The 18,667-nt window shown below is 39.2% G+C and overlaps 1 protein-coding gene across 5 annotated transcripts in view; it reads left to right on the forward strand.

The window, feature by feature from the left end:
• The window catches only part of Kcnn2 (potassium calcium-activated channel subfamily N member 2), a 386,123-nt gene extending 379,105 nt beyond the window's left edge, over window positions 1–7,018 (forward strand). For 3 of the 5 annotated variants that reach the window (XM_036204422.1, XM_036204419.1, XM_036204420.1), the window contains 3 exons: window positions 1,239–1,247; window positions 3,908–3,977; window positions 6,410–7,018. In XM_036204422.1, the coding sequence (XP_036060315.1) occupies window positions 1,239–1,247; window positions 3,908–3,977; window positions 6,410–6,697 (367 nt within the window). In that variant the 3' untranslated portion in view covers window positions 6,698–7,018. The remainder of the gene's footprint in view (window positions 1–1,238; window positions 1,248–3,907; window positions 3,978–6,409) is intronic. The other 2 variants (XM_036204421.1, XM_036204423.1) reach the window with 2 other exon arrangements.
• The last annotated feature ends 11,649 nt before the right edge of the window (window positions 7,019–18,667 follow it).

An 18,667-nucleotide genomic window follows, 5' to 3' on the forward strand; every position in this document is an offset into this window, starting at 1 on the left:
GGAGGAGCTTCTGTGGAGTCCTTCGCTGGCTGCTCTGGATAGTGTGACAGAAGTCACCTTTGTTCTTCTTCGGCTTCCATAGGCTTTGCCCATTATCACCCTTTTCTTGCCCTTTTTAATGCAATGTGTAACATCTAAAGCAGATGAGTTTGATGCAATTCAGTTATGTTCAGAATTGTTTTATAAGTGAGTTTAGGGTTTGCTGAGTTCCCTGCTGTGGGGAATACTTAAAGTTTATGAACAGTTGCAGCAGAGTAAGTGTGGTTATACGGGCTGGGTTTGGCTAGATTATTCTACTGGTGCATAATCACTTGTCATGTTAACTTCTGTTGGAAGTTGTAGAGTGATGTCATGAAAGACAGCACACAGGGCTCGATTCCTCAGGGCCAGGTTTTCACTGTCCACTGCTCAGGGGTGCTCAGCATCATCTGCCAGCACTGCATAAAGTAGACCTAACTTGGACAAAAAACTCACAAGTCATTTGCCGGAGTTCATCTGGCTTTTGCTACTCTCTGATTCTCCCTGAGAGCAATTTTAGCAGCTCTGTCCTCTTCTACCAGCCCCCTCTAGCTCAGCTCTTACTCTTTTCCATGCTTGATGGCCTCTTTCCCAACGTGCGACCTCTCTAGCCTCTGATGATGCTAAACTCTCTAAGTCAGTGCCCTCTTTTCAGTAATGCATTTGTCTTTATGAATTGTCGCTCAATGCCATGCAGTGTTCTCTCTCTCTAACTTTCAACCCTTTTTCTGATAGCAGCTTTAACTTTTTCATTCTTCTGTCTCAACCATGGATCCATCAATCAACATGAACTTGTCTAGAGCCAAGAAAGCTAATGTGCATAACTTACATTAGAGTGGATTCTGAATAGCCCTGATATGGAAAAGATGTGCTCCCCCTTCAAAAGAATCATTATATCTGTCATTCTAAGCCAAAGTGTTTCCTATTATTCCCCTGAACACCAAGTATGAAGAGGCCAACATGACTTTTACGCACCTTCTTCATTCTGAATTCTGGTGTAAGAGGAAGCCAAGTGCTTTCAGGTAGGCAGAGTATAGTAGCAACAAAGGATGGTGATGAACTGAATAGTGCCAATCAATGTCAAGATCCTGCAGGGTCTTCCAGCTGATGAATCGAGCCCCCTGTGCACAACTGAACGCCACATTATGTTATTTTGTTCTGGAATACTTTACAGTTTCTTTTCTTTTGTTTTGTCTTTTTATTTCAACATATGAAAATAGAGCTCGGAAGTAAGTTGTGTGAGCTGTTCCTTTCAACATCTGCAGAACTTTCTACTGGCTGCATGCACCCAGCAGATCCTTTATTTGTGATTTTTGGTAGTCTGATTGCTGCTATGGAAATGTGATCCAAAATCATGATATTTTCCTGTGATAAGTGAAGTTCACAAGGAAGAAATCAACATCTGTTTCTTAATCTTTTTGTGGGAAAAAAAAGTGTACTATCCATGTGCATGTTACCTTTTATTCTGGCAGCTGCAGCTTGAGCAAGGTTTCACTGTCTTCTAACATCACAGGTAGTCTAAGAAGGCAGTCCCATACCACAGGCAGATCAGAGGGCAAGACAAGATCATTTAAGTCCCACAAACTAATGGAGTTCCAATCAGAGTCAGATCACTAATAAATAAATCAGATTTATTACGAATCTAGAAAGCTACATCATCTGACATAGCTTTCTAGATAAGTAATAAATACCATGGGCAAAATTCTACTGTCAGTCACAGCTTGGAAACCCAGCTGAAGGACACTGGACTCCAGTGTTTTTGGACTCCAGTGTTTTTGAAAAAAGTTTCCACTTTACCTAACAACCACCATTCTCCCCCTCCTCCTGTTTTCTAAGTTCAAGACTCTGTCTTTACTCACAAATTGCTGGAGGTATCAGGTCCACAGCTACAAACTCTAGTCATTATTAAACTTTAAAAGAAAACTTGACATAAATGTCCATTGTAAAAGGTATCATTCACAGTACAATGTAAAGGTACCATCATCTGGTGATTTTAATCCTGGCATTGAATTATAGCCTTAGGCTAGAAAGTTCTCAGCCAAAATCCTACCCATCTCCTATGGGGAAAGATATTATAATCAGGTGTCAGGAGGTAGAGATAAGATAGGACCTGCCTGGCACTTTTTTCTTGCAATTATCCAGACATTTATGGCAGTTAAAGGGAAAAGCTGTCTTTCCGCATGTTTTAGTATTAAGGTCTTATTTGGGTGTCACTTAAACTCATTGATGATACCTCCAGCACTGCAGGAGAATCCTAATGCAATTAATGTCATTCCATGCTTGAAGAAGCAAAGTCAAATTGGGGTCAGTGAGAGTGGAGTCCCCAGCTAACATTGAAGCTTTCCCTACTGTACTTCTAGTCACTGATCCACAGATGGCCAAGGTGCTTTTTGCCTGATTTCTGCTGAGTTTTCAAAAGTAGAATTGAAGAGTTATAACCTTTCTTGGTGCTTAGAGAAAACTCTGTCACCAATATATTGAATTTAAATATGTGTTTAAAGATTTCTTTTCGATTAGAACTCACTCTATCTCTACAGTAATATCAGAAGGAGCCATTTAACTTGGTTCCAAGTTTCTGATGAATACACAGCAATGAATTGATCAATCTGAACCATTTTAGATGACTTGAGTCTATAGTATAGGTGGACGCCATTTAGACTCTAACTGACAGGTGCTGTATCTTCTCTGTGGAGCAGACCCAGCTACATGCTGGCTCTCCTAGGTGCAAGATGACATCACCAAGTGCTGAAAACACATTAGGAAAATCTCCCTGGCAGTAAAATCATGCCCTGTGAATTTTTTATTTCTTTTATGTAGTTATATACTTTTTAAATTAAAAAGTATAAAATACTCCTTTTACTCATTGAAACCATACTCAGTAAATGATTCATTATCAAGCCCAAGAGAGGTTAGTGTGGATTTTCTTTTTTCTTTTGTCACAAAAAATAGCTCAGAGATACCAATTTCTTGGATTTTTTTTTTCTTCTTTTTCAGTCAGGCTTTGAATGTCTGGCTTACAGAACAGTAACCTACCTTTCTCTTGTAAAGTCTTAATTTCTTGAACATAAAAATCATGGAATATCTACTGGGATTCTACAATAAATAAGTTAAAAAAATAGTAAGAGTTTTTATTTAGAAAAAATGGCTTTTTAAAAGTGGCCTTGTGATCATCAAGTAACTAAAATTAATCTTAAAAATAGATATTCTACCCACTAGATATATTTTGTCATTTAAAAAAAAAACTACATTTAAAACTAAAAGAGATTCTCCCAAAGATATGGTCTGGCCTCTGTACAAATTCAATGTCAGTTTAAGGTAAAGTCAAGCAAAACAGAGTAAGAAAATTATATGTTTTGAGTTGTCTTGCTGCTGGTTGAATAAAAGTGGTTTTTGTTAACAAGAATCTCACTTATCACTGTGTTTTCATCAGGTTCAAATACCTAACCCAATTCATTTCAGACTAAACAGGGTTAATACCTGTATCTAGTCATGTAGGCATAGGAAGGTGTTCATTGCTCCAACATGATGAAATTCTAGTTGCTTTGCATATTTCTTCCTATGTCTATTTGTCACGATACTGGAGCTTTAAGGAATGTTTTGGCTTTTTCTCATATGGTTAAATCCTTATGAGTCTTCCTGAACCAACTTACCTGGTACGTGGTTGTCCTGAGGACATCTCATCTCTTGCTCTCCTTTCTTTTTTGCGGTGTTGGGGAAGCATGCTTCTCATTGTACCAGACACATAACCAGTGTGGACTTTACCCCCCAAATACTCAAGGCATTATCCATGCAGTTATTTGCTCTTGTGGATTTTGTGCATGCCCTTTGAAAGCAGTGACATGGCCAGAGAGACAAGGGGGCCTTTCTGATTTCAGATTCTGTCTTTCAGATTAAGAAGTGTGAAGATGGAACAGAGGAAACTAAATGATCAAGCAAATACCCTGGTGGATCTGGCAAAGGTAATCCAGAGGCGCTCAGCCCTCAAGGTTGTAGCCATTGAAATTAACCACTGCACAGGGATGGGCAGTATTTCTGCAGAAGCTGCCACACACTTAACACAGCTACCACACCACCCCAAAATGATGATCCAACTTAGAAGCATTCTTTTACTAAAATTCATACTGAGTTCATATGCTCTTTCCCCATATACATTATCCAACCCCAATGCTAAAAGTCTCTATGGGGACAGTGCACTGGAAATACTGTAAGACCTCTTAGCAGAATATGAAATGATACCTCATCTGTGGAAGAACAGAACTACGTCTTGGATGTGACTATGAGGTTCAGGGATAAGTGGAACTCATCATTCTTCTTATTCTTTTTTAATCTGAGAAATTATATTCTGAAATGAAATTTGGGTTTCAAAAGAAATTATATTCCCTTTTTATGGTTTTCTCCATTTTGTTAACCAAGTAATTCATAGTTTTCTAGTTCTTTGTCACATCCAAAAGATTTATATGCTTTTTTTAATTGTTCCTCCATAAGTAAAAGCCACTCTGAAAATATGAATATTTATCAACTGTGCAAACATCACATCCTGTTCAGCTAGTTCCAAAGGAGACTCTAGAATAGAAGTATGTATGTGTTCTGCCTTTTAGCACAATTGCTTTGGCAGAGGCAACACACACATCCTGTTTGATATTTGACAAATCATATTATGTTTTTGCCAAATCTTCAAGTATAATCTGTGAAAATTAGACATTTGGCCTAGCCTGATTAAATAATACTTCCAAATTATATTCAATGCATGCATTACCAGTAACACATACAAGATACCTTTTCAAGGTGAGTATTCAGTGACTCACCTCAGGGAAGCAGACATCATTCACATAAGCTGGGCAGTAGACAAGCGTGCTGGACTAAGACATCCTCCATCAATGTGGACTTCACTTAAGGTCATGAAATAATACCTATGTGTTGCATTCACTCCTGGGTTAAATGCTTAAAAATATTGGACATTAAAAAATTAAGCTGACCCCCTTTAAGTTAGTATAAAGGAAAGGAATATACTTTAAGAATACAGCAGGAAACTGAAATCTGCCCCACCTAGCACACATGAGCTCATGTGCTTGCTCTCCAGCACTACTTAGTTACACAAAAGATATATACAAGGTATCATATATTTGAGCTACTTATGCAGGGCCATACTTGCTCCGACCACAGGATGATACATGCCATAGGAGTTCAGTATTTTTCTAATTAATGGATGTTATTCACTTTTCCCAAGAATGTAGTAAAAGTGAAGTTAGTGCTCTTTATGTCCACGGCTCAACCTATGGTTCTAATCTACATCCTGAATGACTCCCTCAGTCAGTTCATTTATCATCTTTAAGCATCAGTGAAGCTGGAAAAGATACTGGAAGAAATGGAGTAGGAAGAGGATGTGACACAAGGGGTCTTGGATTTGGGAAAGATGGTCCTAGGCTCAGTACAGCATCTCTATCCTTCCCTCTTGGTCACCTTTTTCTATCCCCAGCTCTAAGCTGCTCAACTCTGCAGCTCTGCAAGTTCCTTAACTACTTCAGGAACTATAACTAAGACCTAGACTCATGACTCCCTCTGATCAATTTAGTTTTCTGTACAGGAAAGCATTGCACATTCCTAGTTCAGGCCATGTAGCTCTGAGTAGACCATTCCAATGAGGCGACCTATAAATGTTTACTTGTGTGGTGTACTGAGTACACACCCAGAGCTTTGTGCTTGTCAGGCAAGTGGTTAGCCACTGAGCTTCACTCCTAGCCATGGACTTGTAATGTAATATCCCCCACAACTACTCATCTTACTGAGGATTTATATTATTTGACGTTTTATCTGTGAAACTTTTTGTTGGCTTCAATGAAAAGAGGTCTGAGACATAGGCAACAAAAGATGTGTGAGTATTGATTGCTTTAAATTACTAAGTTATCTGCTCAAATCAATTGATCCTAAACTTTATTCCTACTCTCCCATCATGTTTTTGTATTTCACTATCATTTGTTATTTTCTTGTTCTTTAAATCTTACTGTTATTATTAAAATTGGCCATGGTGTAATATCACATGTTGAAATGAATTTGATATGCTAGCTTGTATAAGAATCATTACCACATAAATATTAAAATGAAACATTTTAATCTAAGTTTATGCCACCTGAAATCATTGGGCATTTAACAAGCAATACCTACACCATACTTTCTAAATCATAACTAGTTAATGCCTGTCATTATTCACTTATACCTTTTTACGAAGAATACATGGAACTTGCTTTGCAACCTAAACTGTTCGGTTAGCTGACACACCTGCCACCAGCAAGAGGCTGGTGTTGAAGCTGGAAGAGTTGACAGTTTTCTTCTGAGGTAAGAGTAACCAAGCCTCTTACTTCTCTGTTTCTGTCTTCTCAATCTTGTTTTCCAGACCCAGAATATCATGTATGACATGATTTCCGACTTAAATGAAAGGAGTGAAGACTTTGAGAAAAGGATCGTCACCCTGGAGACGAAATTAGAGACTTTGATTGGTAGCATTCATGCCCTCCCGGGGCTCATCAGCCAGACCATCCGACAGCAGCAGAGGGACTTCATTGAGGCTCAGATGGAGAACTATGACAAGCATGTCACCTACAATGCTGAGCGCTCCCGGTCCTCGTCCAGGAGGAGGAGGTCCTCCTCCACAGCGCCACCAACTTCATCAGAGAGTAGCTAGAAGAGAATAAGTTAACCACAAAATAAGACTTTTTGCCATCATATGGTCAATATTTTAGCTTTTATTGTAAAGCCCCTATGGTTCTAATCAGCGTTATCCGGGTTCTGATGTCAGAATCTTGGGAACCTGAACACTAAGTTTTAGGCCAAAATATGAGTGAAAACTCTTTTTTTTTTTCTTTCAGATGCACAGGGAATGCACCAATTATTGCTATATAGATTGTTCCTCCTGTAATTTCACTAACTTTTTATTCATGCACTTCAAACAAACTTTACTACTACATTATATGATATATAATAAAAAAGTTAATTTCTGCACATACTTGTTTGGTCTCTTCCCATTTCTATAACTTCACCTCTTAACACTGTTTTCAGGATAACGTGACTGGCTATTATCTGATCCACATTGATAATTTTGATTTCCAAAAGACTAAAGTGTTCTATGCCTGATTTGAGAAGATTTTTCCTTCCTGAAATATTAATATCACAAACATTTGGTCCTACCCCGTTTTCACTTCACAGCATATTTTAGTGTACTTTGCTTCCAAATGATGTGGAAAGTTGGACAGTTTTATCAGAACATATGCAAACAAGGGGAAGAGACACTTTCAATAATTGCTATTATTTCCATTTTATAAGCAAATATACACAAAGGAAGTATCAAGGGACATCACTGTGAACTCATATTGCAGAATTTCACCTCTAAACTAGTCATTTCCTAGTTCATTTACCCTGAAAGCCCCAGGCTATATACTCTTAGAAGTTTGCCATATATATGTCTAGCCACCTATATCAATACATAGATGGCCATCACAATAACAAATAGATATGAGCCAAACCCAGCCCCTCACCTAATGTGTACTCCTTTCTTGGACTCTACTAACACAAGTAAATGACATACAGTAAATTTCATACATTTCCATACTTGTGAGTAGCTGTAAGCAGTTTGCCTGAAAGGGAACTGGAAAATTAAGGCTGCAAAGCCAGGGCAAAGCCACCATAAGCAGAAACTGGGTTTGGAAAAATTAGATTGAGCTGACCACATAGAAGTACCTCACTTAATGTTGTTCCCCAAACCCAACAGGGAAAAAAAAATTGTAGTGAGAGAGCCAATGCATTGTGACAAGTTACAGTTTCTTTTGGATACTCCAAAGACAACCTGCTTACATTAGTCTGATCTTGGACATTATTTAGTTCAGGAAAGTCTGTTTGGGAGCTCACACTCTCCTCCTGATTGCACATCCTATCCTCTGCTGTCAAACTTTAAGTGATACAATCTGCGAGCACTATTATTTTCTTCTTTGGAAAAAATTGCAGTGATATATTTGTTCTGCTTTGCATAGTTCCGTAGAAAAAACTTCCACATCTAATCTCTATAACTTCAAAAAATAAATAAACCGTGGCCCAAGACCAAGTACAGGTGCTTGAGATTGCAGGAGACCTGCTTATCTACTAACTACCCAGAGTAGCTAAAAACCAAGCTATATATATATATTACACGGATGCTGGATGATGACAATGCCTGGAAAACCTTTTATATCAAAGGACAGATGATATTAAACTACTTATGGATGCATACTGCTGAGTTAAGCAAATGTCAACCTCCTACCTCATCAAGATTTCTCATTTGTAGATGCAACTAAACTGTCTTTTTATATATTTTGGATCACATTCAAGACTATAGCAAATATTTGGTGCAAACATTGAAAAGAAAAGAACATTTTTGAAAAGAGGATATATTCTTGTAATTGATGTAGTTAATTCTTGTGTTTTCTACCTCTGTTGTGACTAAAATCAGAGTTGACATAATTAAGTTTAATTAGCACTTTACTAATCAGTTGGCAATCTAAGAGAATAGAGAAAAATAATATAGTGCTCCTCTTATTGAGGAAGAGAGAAGAGAATGAATAAATTTAGGTTGCATTATGTTCATTCTCTTCCTCCTTGTCATGGCCTCCTCTGCACAGTCTTTAGGGCTTTAAATTAACGTCACCTTTGCTATTCCTTTGCACAACTATATGAAGACTGACAGACATATCTCTCCTCTCTTTTCTTTTAATGCAAAACAATCACAACTTAAAAGAGGAGAGATCCATCCACTCTAAAGATATAGCTATCATTATCATGCTTCCTTAATTTCTCTTTTTGTAGCATTATCAAATCTCCTTTCAAATGGTTTTGAATATTGGAAGCATCCTTATGCCTGCAATGTGCCCTTCAGAATGCCCAGTAAGAATTGATTCTGTTGGTCGTTCGGCTGGCCATACTCTGACCCCTGTCTCTATAGCTAGGGTATGTGTATCTTTTTAAATTACAGGCACTGTCTTCCTCAATAAGTTCTCCTATTTCCTTATGCACACAGTGTCTATGATAGTCATTAGAAAAAAGAAAATGAAGGTGGGTCAGATGCGTAAGTGGTGTTCAACTTGGAAACCTTAGGTGCCTTTTCCCGTATTTTCTCCCTTCCTTGTGGGTGTTTTCCAAGAGGCTCTTCAGCAAAGTCCTTGTAATAATCGAGCCATTATGCTTGTAAACAGCACATGAGCACTGAAAAATAAGCTATTGGCTAGAGTTCATAGGAACCTTCTTTTCTTTTTTTTGTTCTATTTAAAGTTTGTCCAGTCTTCAGAACTGACATGGTAAAATGGACTCTAACATTCATGACTCTAGTGCACTTGAATGATGTTCATCCTTTAGTTCTAAACCCCTACCTATCTATAGAATGGATAGCAGAAGACACATATCTGTGGAACTCTATAGAGCCTGCTATTGATCTCTCAATGGTGGGAGTTATTTTTATTACTATGTTTGGGATAAGGCCACAAGCATTAAATATCCTCATTATCCGCCTTTCTTCTTATAGCTCCTAACACTTTGGAGTGCAGATTATGAATCCCATCTCCTCTGCTTACCTGTCTACTTCATTTTTGAAGCAAATTTCTAGACCCTGGATCAATGCATCCATTTCCACATCCTATCACTATTGTTAATGTGAACCATAATATTACTAGGATGCTCTGTGTCTCAATTTCTGTGACTCCATTCTGTTCTTAAGTATGATCCTGAAATGTGGAAGATGGGGCAGTGATGGAGAAATCACCTAAGAGAGAAGGACTAAAGGGTTCGATTCCTCTTCCACATCTATCCTTGTGGGTCTTGGCCTCCAGCTTCTCTCAGGATATAACAACACACTGTTGTCACTCCTGTGTTCCATCTGAATTGTCATGTCATTCCACTAAGAAAAAAAAAAAATCCTTCTGGTTGTCTGACAAAATCCTGTGGGGAGGGGATTGACTAGAGTATCCAGGAACAAAGACTACAGTAGACAGCTCTCCACATCACTGTCATCCCTGCCAGAGGACCCTCTTGTCATGGTCTTTATCAGTTTGTTAGGCTAGGCAGAAAACAAATGCATATACTTGGGAAGGATGCTGTCTAGTGTGGCTATTCAAGATGTCAAGTCAGCGTACCCAGAAATACTGAGTACACGTTACAGTTTCACACGTTTCCCAGGTGACTTTTAAAAACCACTTGTACTCAATCCCCTCCCTATAAAATGCCCTTTCTCCAATAATACATTCTTCTGCCCCAAAGTGTATGCCCCCCAGATGACAGTGTGTGCAGCAGAGCTATGACCCAACCATTCAGAAGGACTGAGGATGTGATGTGTTAGAAGCCTGCTCACATTTGGGTCCAGCTCAAACCTGAACACAAAGGGGCAGTAGCCACAAGCTGCAGCCAGTCAGAAAGATGGACAGAGGAGCTTTTCTACTGCCGCTCACCTGCCTCCAACAGCACGTCACAAGCCTAGGAAGGCCTTTGTGTCTCTCTCCATGTCCCAGCTCTTTTTAACTATGCCGGAGACAAGTTTTATCTAATCCTTTCAGTAGCATAAGTACATTTCTATTGTACAGATGAGGATGCTTTCAGTATCTATTTCTAAAGTATATTTAATATAGGGAATAACTTCCTTTCCCATAAATGCATTTGGTTTCCTGAGAACTCCCACTCTGCATGCCCTAAAATATAAAATATAAGCTTATGAACAAGATAAGATTATTTAATACTTTCCTCCTAGTTTCTTTTTTTTTAATCCTGGCTGCAGCCTCTCCTCTCTTTCCCTCCCTTGCCTCCTCACATTTCCTCTCCCCGCTTCCCCTGCACCCCCTCCCTCAATTCACCCCCCCCTCCTTATTCACTCAGAAATGGGCAGGCCTTCCATGAGCATCAGCAAAGCATGGTATATCAACCTGCCTTAAGACCAAGCACCTCCCCCTGTACTCAGGCTAGGCAAGGCAATCCAGCATGAGGAATAAGTTCCCAAGAGCCAGCCAAAGCTCCAGAGACAGGACCTGCTCCCATTGCCAGGAGTCCCATAAATAGACCAAGCTACATAACTGTCATATATACGCAGAGGGCCTGGGTGAGTCCCATTCAGGCTTCCTGGTTGTTGGTTCCGACTCTGTGAATTCCTATGAGCCAGGCTAGCTGTTTCTGTGGGGTTTTCCTGCAATGTACCTGACAGCACCCCCCTACTCTTACAATCCCTCTTCCATGTCCTCAGCAGGACTCCCAGAGCTTGGCCCAATATTTGGCCCTGATGCTCTCTGAATCTGCCTCCATCAGTCACTGGAAGAAAGCTCTCTGATGACAACAGTCACCAGTCTGATCACTGGATGGCCAGTTCAGGCTATGCGTCCACTGCTGCCAGGAGTCTTAGCTGGGGCCAACCTTGTAGACTCATGGAAGTTTCCCTTGTATCAGGCTTCTACTGGACTTCGAAAAGCCCCCTTTCCAGTGATCTCTCTCAGTACTCTACCCCTCTGCACAACCTGCTTCCTCAAGTTCCCATGGCCACCTGACCCCAGTCCAACCAGGAGTTCTCCTCTATTTCTGCTTTGCAAGGAGATCCAAGCATCTACTTTGGGTCCTCCTTGTCACCTAGCCTCTTTGGGTCTTTGGACTGTAGCATGGTTATCCTTTACTTTACAGCTAATATCCACTTATGAGTGAGTACATACTATGTTTGTCTTTCTTAGTCTGGATTAGCTCATTCAGGAGATTTTTTTCTCCTAGTTCCATCCATTTGTCCTCAAATTTCCTAATGTCATTTCTTTTAGTAGCTGATTAATACTCCAATGTGTAAATGTACCAAATTTTCTTTACCCATTCTTCAGTTGAGGGATATTTAGGTTGTTTCCAGGTTCTGGCTATTACAAATAAAATTGTTATGAACATAGTTGAGCAAGTGTCGTTGTGGTATGATTGAGAATCCTTTGGGTACATGCCCAAGAGTGGTATAGCTGAGTCTTATAGTAGATTGAGTCCCAGTTTTTAGAGAAACTACCACACTGATTTCCAAAGTAGCTGTCCATATTGAAACTCCCACCAGCAAAGGAAGAATATTCCACTTGCTCCACATCCTCTCCAGTATAAGTTGTCATTTGTGTTTCTGATCTTAACGATTATGACAGGTGTGAGATGGAATCTCAGAGTTATTTTGATTTGCATTTCCCTGATGGCTAAGGATGATGAACACTTCATTAAGTGTTTCTCTGCCATTTGAGATTCTTCTGTTGAGAACTCCCTGCTTAGGTCAGTACCCATTTTTCAATTGAATATTTGTTTTGTTGATGTCTAGTTTCTTGAGTTCTTTATATATTTTAGAGGTCAGCCCTATGTCACATGTGGGGTTGGCTATCATTCTTTAGGCTGCTGTTTTGTCTGATTGACAGTGTCCTTTGCCTTACAGAAGATTTTCAGTTTCATGATGTCCCATTTATTAATTGTCAATCTTAGTATCTGTGTTACTTAGATTCTATTCAATGAGTTGTTTCCTATGCCAATACATTCTAAATTTCAACATAACTCCTTACAGACCTTGAAAGAACAATACTCAACTTCACATGGAAAAATAAACAAACAAACAAACAAACAAACAAACAAACAAACAAAAAGAATAGCTAAGACAGTCCTAACAATAAAAGAACTTCCAGAGGTATTTCCATCCTTGATCTTAAGATCTACTACAGAGCTATAGTAATAAAAACCAGCATGATATTTGCATTAAAACAGACACATTGATCAATGGAATCAAATGGGAGACCAGACATAAATCCACATACCTACAGTCACTTGATTTTTTACAAAGAAGCCAAAATTGTACAATGGAGAAAAGAAAGCATCTTCAACAAGTGGTGCTGGAATGACTGGGTGTCGACATGCAGAAGAATGCAAATAGATCCATATCTATCACCATTAACAAAACTCAAGTCCAAGTGAATCAAAGACCCCAACACAAATCCAGTTACACTGAACCTGTTAGAAGAGAGAGTGGGGAATAGCCACTTAGTTTCTTGGTACAGGACTTTACTATTAGCTCAGGCTAGACACAAATTCACTCATGGTCCTCATGTTTCATTATGGGACTATAGATATCCACTACCATACTCTCTACAAGCTGATTATTTCTTATTACCCAATTTTATTACTTAAAAAACTATTCAAATAAAACTATTTATTTAAGGCTGAACACTCAATCATCACTTAGACTCAGTACCTTGAGTAGTCATTAACATATGCACTCGCTGCCCTTCAATGTGCAGAGAAGTTTCTGTGATTATGACTGAGAGTCACATTTGTCTATGACAAGAGGCCTAAGTATTTAGAAGGCAACTTGGTACTAAACAATATCACTACACAGCAGTAGTAAATTCCCCTCTGGAGCCTAAGTTCTCCCCAGCCCTAAGCTTTGACTTGAATTTACAATACCAGGCATAAACTCACCTTTGTGGATTATGGGCTCAGAACCAATCAGAAAGTTCATGGTTGTCCCCCTAACAATCATGCCACTGTTGCAGTGAGGATGCCTTATCTGACAGGTTGGTATTGTAGTTCATATAGCTTACAACTTGGTAATACCACTGACGCCTTTCTCTCCTGGAAATGCATAGTACATTTTCTGCCACTATGAAAACTGGCAAGCAGGGAAAAGGCTTCCAGCTCAGTTCCAGTTTGATTTCTCTATATCTTCTACCCAAGGCATACTGTGTCTTCAGCAATAGTGTCTTATTATTCCTTGGTGGGCAACCAAGAAAAATGACAAGAACTGTATAGGGGCCTCTGGGAGTGTCTCTGGCCAATATCTCCTAAGAGAGTATCCTGTTCCTACCACTCAGATTGTTGAGTCTGGAGCTGAAAAGAAATATAGTCACCACCTGACACATTCAAAAAAGAAAAACATGAGAATACATTTATGCCTTTCCTTATTACAATTTACTTAAACTAATTAAAAAAAAAACTTAAATCTCCTTACAAGATCTGTGGGAGAAAAATTAGACAGAAATAAAAAAAAAAACATTAGATATTTATATTCCCTTAAGAATGAGACTTGCAATCTAGTGCTTCTTGTGGTAAGACTCGAGGAAAAGATGGAACCCATGAGACATGTGGAGAGGGAAGAAAAGGATTTGTGTCCCCAATCCCTAAGAAGATTTCAGAGGAGTGGCAAGTTTTAAGGATTTGTCACATCTGTCATACTTTAGGAACAGACAAAATGTTTGCATGTTATGTCTGAGGATATAGCCTGACACACTCTCACAGTGTTCTTCACACCATGCTTTGGCAATGGAGTAGCACAATGATCTATGTGCCAGACCCAAGCAAAGCTTCTGAAGCCAGATTAATGTAGGCAGCTCAACATCTCCTCTATGACAGAGACACTGTCAGACTACTGGGAGCTGGGAAGACTAGGGTCGTAAGGCTGTAACTTAGGATGCAGGAAAGCAACAGTTAAAAATGAGGCATCTCATCAACAGGGTCTAGTCTGGATGATTACCTGAAGAAACAATATCTAAGACACTTACAGGTCTCTGAACTAAAACAGGACTCTGGTTAAATCCTCAGCATTATAGTTTAAATATGGTTTGCCCATCTGAAATGTATTTTATTCCCAACATACTCGTGTTGAAAGGCAATGGAGACTTCAGGAGTTAAGATGGTTTTGAGAATGGGCCAATGACTTTCTCACAAGACCAGAGGATCATAAAGCAAGTGAGAGCCTCATGCTTTGTCATTCTGTAGGAGATCCACTTGTTCTACTGTTCTGCCATAGGAATGTAGTATAAGTCCCTACTACAGTGTGGCCGCCCAATCTTTTGACTGCCTCAAGAACTGTCAGCCAGAAGAAACCTCTTTTCTTTATAATTTTGTCAGTTTTACGAGTTATGTTATAGCAACAGAAAGTAAACTAAGACATTGTGGAACCTCAAATTAACCAAAATTATAGCTGTGTAGACTGAAATTTCTATTCATGACATAAGATTTTCTGGAGAATAATCCTAAAATGGGAACTGTGAAATTATTTTAGGGACCACATTTACATTTAAGTTTGCAATTATGTGCTTGTCAAAAAGTCCAAACATCTTACCAAATATAAGGTTTGCAGTAGTTAGAACAGAGAAGTAGAATTTATCTGTCATGTGGCCAGCCAAAGTACAAGCACAGCAGCATATTTTTAAAAATCAGATATAAATAATTTACCTCTGTTGGATGCAGAATTATTCAAATTTTATTGTTCCTATATATTATCTAATTAGTAATTATACTACATTACCAATTAAGAATTTTATTCTTTCTCATGATTAGATGAACTATAAAGACAAATTTAAAATTCATTTCAATTTTAACCTTCTCTTTAATGAACAAAATAGTTTTGTAACTATCCATTATGTTTAGTATGTTGAAAGTAGTTTGTTATGGTTTAACTCTAAAATATATTCCATAGTCTCATGTTTTCAATGCTTGGCCCCCAGACTGGAGCACTATTTTAAAGACTACAGAGCCTTCAGGAGGTGGAACCTGGCTGGTAGAAGTGGGTTGCTGGGGGGAGGGTCTATGAAGGTCACAACCTAAGCCTTATTCCAATCAGGTTCTCTGTTCCTCTCTGCTACCAGGACACTAGGAGCACAAGGCCGTGGCTTATTCTACAAATGGAGATAGTCTGTTTTGCCTTCCCTGCTTTGTAAATTAAAACCTCCCTGAAACCATGTGCAGATGTAAATCTTACTTTCTTGGATCTTGGGTATAGTGATTGTAACAAGACAAAAGCAGCTAATGCTAAAAATTGGTACTGATCCCTGAGATGTTTAGTATGAAGGATCTGGTCATGAGGTTTGGGGCCTGTGGACTGTTTTGTGGGAGGAATTGTAGAAGAGGCTGGAATGTGAGCTGGAGATGTTTCTAAAAACTCTATAAGCAGGGCTTAGAAGGAGCATTCTGTTGGAAGTTTAGATGACCAGGACACAAACAAACACAAACAGAAAAGAATGTGTTCATGAGGCCATTTGCATTACTTTTTAGCAATGAATCTGGCTATATTTTGCTTCTGTCCTCAAAATATAAAGGAGACTGAATTTTAAATGATTGACTTTATTGTAGGAAAGAAAATTGTACGAAAGAATAACTATGTTATTCTCCAAGCTCTGTAGAGGTGGAGACAAAGGAAGGGTGGAGGGAGAAAGTAACAGAGGGAGAGAGAAAAGAAGAGCAAATAAGTACAATAAAATGAAAAAAAATGTAGTTTGCCATGGAACGTTATGAGAGTGCATTTCAAGTCATGACAGTGTAGACAAAGCAGAGGTAATAATTAAAGAGATTCATGTCAATAAAGAGAAATCAGAATGTTCATGGAGACAATAGGAAAGCTTCCTGCTAGCGAGAACCCTCCCTGTAAAAGCCCCAACATATGGAAATACAAACTCCTTTGAAAGACTTCTATTTGATAGGAGAGTGAGGGGCAGGGGGAGGGGAGGCAGGAAACCTAAACAAGGAAAGTTGTCCCAGATATTCCAATGGAAAAGAACCCCACACAGTGAACTGCTTGTCCAAGTTTAGCTGCCCAGGCACTCGATCTTCCATGGTCATGGTCCAAGAGGTCCTGCCTACATTTCATACTGGCAGCAGAACTTGGTATCATTCATATGGTAAATGGTGAGAGGAACATGAACGTTTTGTAGGCAGGCAGAATGCAAGAGTGACAGCATCATGCAAGCCTGAACCCAGCCAGATTCCAGAGAAAAGCCCAGGAGGCCAATGTAGAGATGGGTGGGATTCCACACAAAAACCCCAAACAGAATGACAACAGAAGTTGTACAGTGGAGATGTTCGAAATGCCAGGAGCACGGCATAAATTGTGAGGAAAGCCACAGATACCCAATGGAGACCACATAAGAGAGACTAGCTGTACTACAAAGGCCACACCATAGAGGTGCTAAGTCTCAGACCCTGGGACAAGAGGCTGAGGTGCCTAGTTAACATACATATCAAAGCACCAGGTTCTCCAAGCATCCCTCCGTCACTATATGTTAATGGGTGTGGCTGGCAAACCCTGCCCTTCCCCCAGAGGCTCTTCCCTGTATAACCCAACCATTTTGATTCCCTGATCCTTTCATCTACTCTCCGTTGGGCCTCTTCACTGGCTCCTCTCTCTCCCCTCTACCTCTCCCTTCCCCTCTTCCCACTTGGCCCAGCTCAGTATGGTCATGTCCACTCCTGACTCTCGCAGATGTCTCTGCCTCTGACTATGCTCTCCCTTTTATCAATAATAAACTTTCTCCTCCACCATACCTAGGAGCAGCCATGTTCTTTTCCTTTTTTATGTCTTTTTTCATTCAGAAGCAGGGAAGACAAAGTCCATTAGGACACAGACTATGTCATGATGTTTCTGAAATGCTAGACAAAGACACAGGTTTGTCTTACCGGCTTTCAGTCTTACTTTGGTCCACATTTTCCTAGTTACCCTTCCATGATTCCCTTTGGAATGGAAGGGATTTATTTATTCTGTCCTATAGCATACAGAAATATGTAACTCTCTTTTTTATTTCATAGAGGCTCACAGAGAAGTTACCTTGAGTCTCAGAAGACAGTTTGGATTTTTGAACAACTTTAGGACTGTTCTGAAGAGTTTGGGGGAGGAAATGGGTAATGTTTATGAGCATGCTTCAGTATATTTATCTATGATGTTATCATGAATAAAGAAAACTCAATATGCAAAAGACTATGAGAACTCTCAAACCTGGGCTAAGTGCATTTTGCTTTCTGAGAAGACTATGGACGTTGGAGGTCTGTAGGTTTGGAATATAACTGTATAATCTGAAATGTCTCTCAGAGACTCATGCTTTGAATGCTCAGTTCCCAGCTTGGGCATCATTTTGAAAGCTGTGGAGCCTAGAGGGGAAGTAGAACCTGGATATGGAAAGTGGACCCGCCTTTGAAGGGTACAGTTTGGCCTGCTCCAGTCTATCATAGTATACTGGCTGCCGCCAAGTAAACAAACCACTAGTTCACATTCCTCCCACCATAGGAGAAACTGTTCAGCATCGTCTTTCCTACTGTGGCAAACTGAAACCTTTGAAACTCTAAGCAAAAATAAACAAACCTCCTCTCCTTAAAGCTGCTTTGTCAGGTATTTTGTTACAGGAACAACAACAAAAAAAAAAAAAAAAGCAAATAACACACAATATTCAATTTATTTGTCATTGGCAGAGCACGGCATAGTGTGAGTTTATTTCCCTGAGTCAGACAAGTAGTTGGGATTCTTAATATTAAGAAGAATGAAGGACTGAGTATAACTCAATTGTCATCTATGTGTTAGTTTGCCCAAAGTGAAAGAATAAATACAGGCACAAATGTGTTGACAAAATATTTTACTACCAAATCTAATGTTGTTGATAACCATTTTGCCATCATTTAGAATATTTCTTGTTTACAAATCAAATTTCTTGATTGTACAGCTTTAATTATATTTTCCCTAACCCTGTATTTGAAAGAGCCATGCACATATAGAGCATATGTCTAGCTTATCTTTATGTCTTTTTAGACAACATTAAGATGAGAAGTAATTCAATGCTGGTGTTGAGTTACAGATAAAACACTGAGTCCATTATCAAATTTAACTAGTTCTTCCACAGTC

This window comes from Onychomys torridus, chromosome 13, assembly GCF_903995425.1.
Source record: "Onychomys torridus chromosome 13, mOncTor1.1, whole genome shotgun sequence".
Classification (NCBI taxonomy): Eukaryota; Metazoa; Chordata; class Mammalia; order Rodentia; family Cricetidae; genus Onychomys; species Onychomys torridus.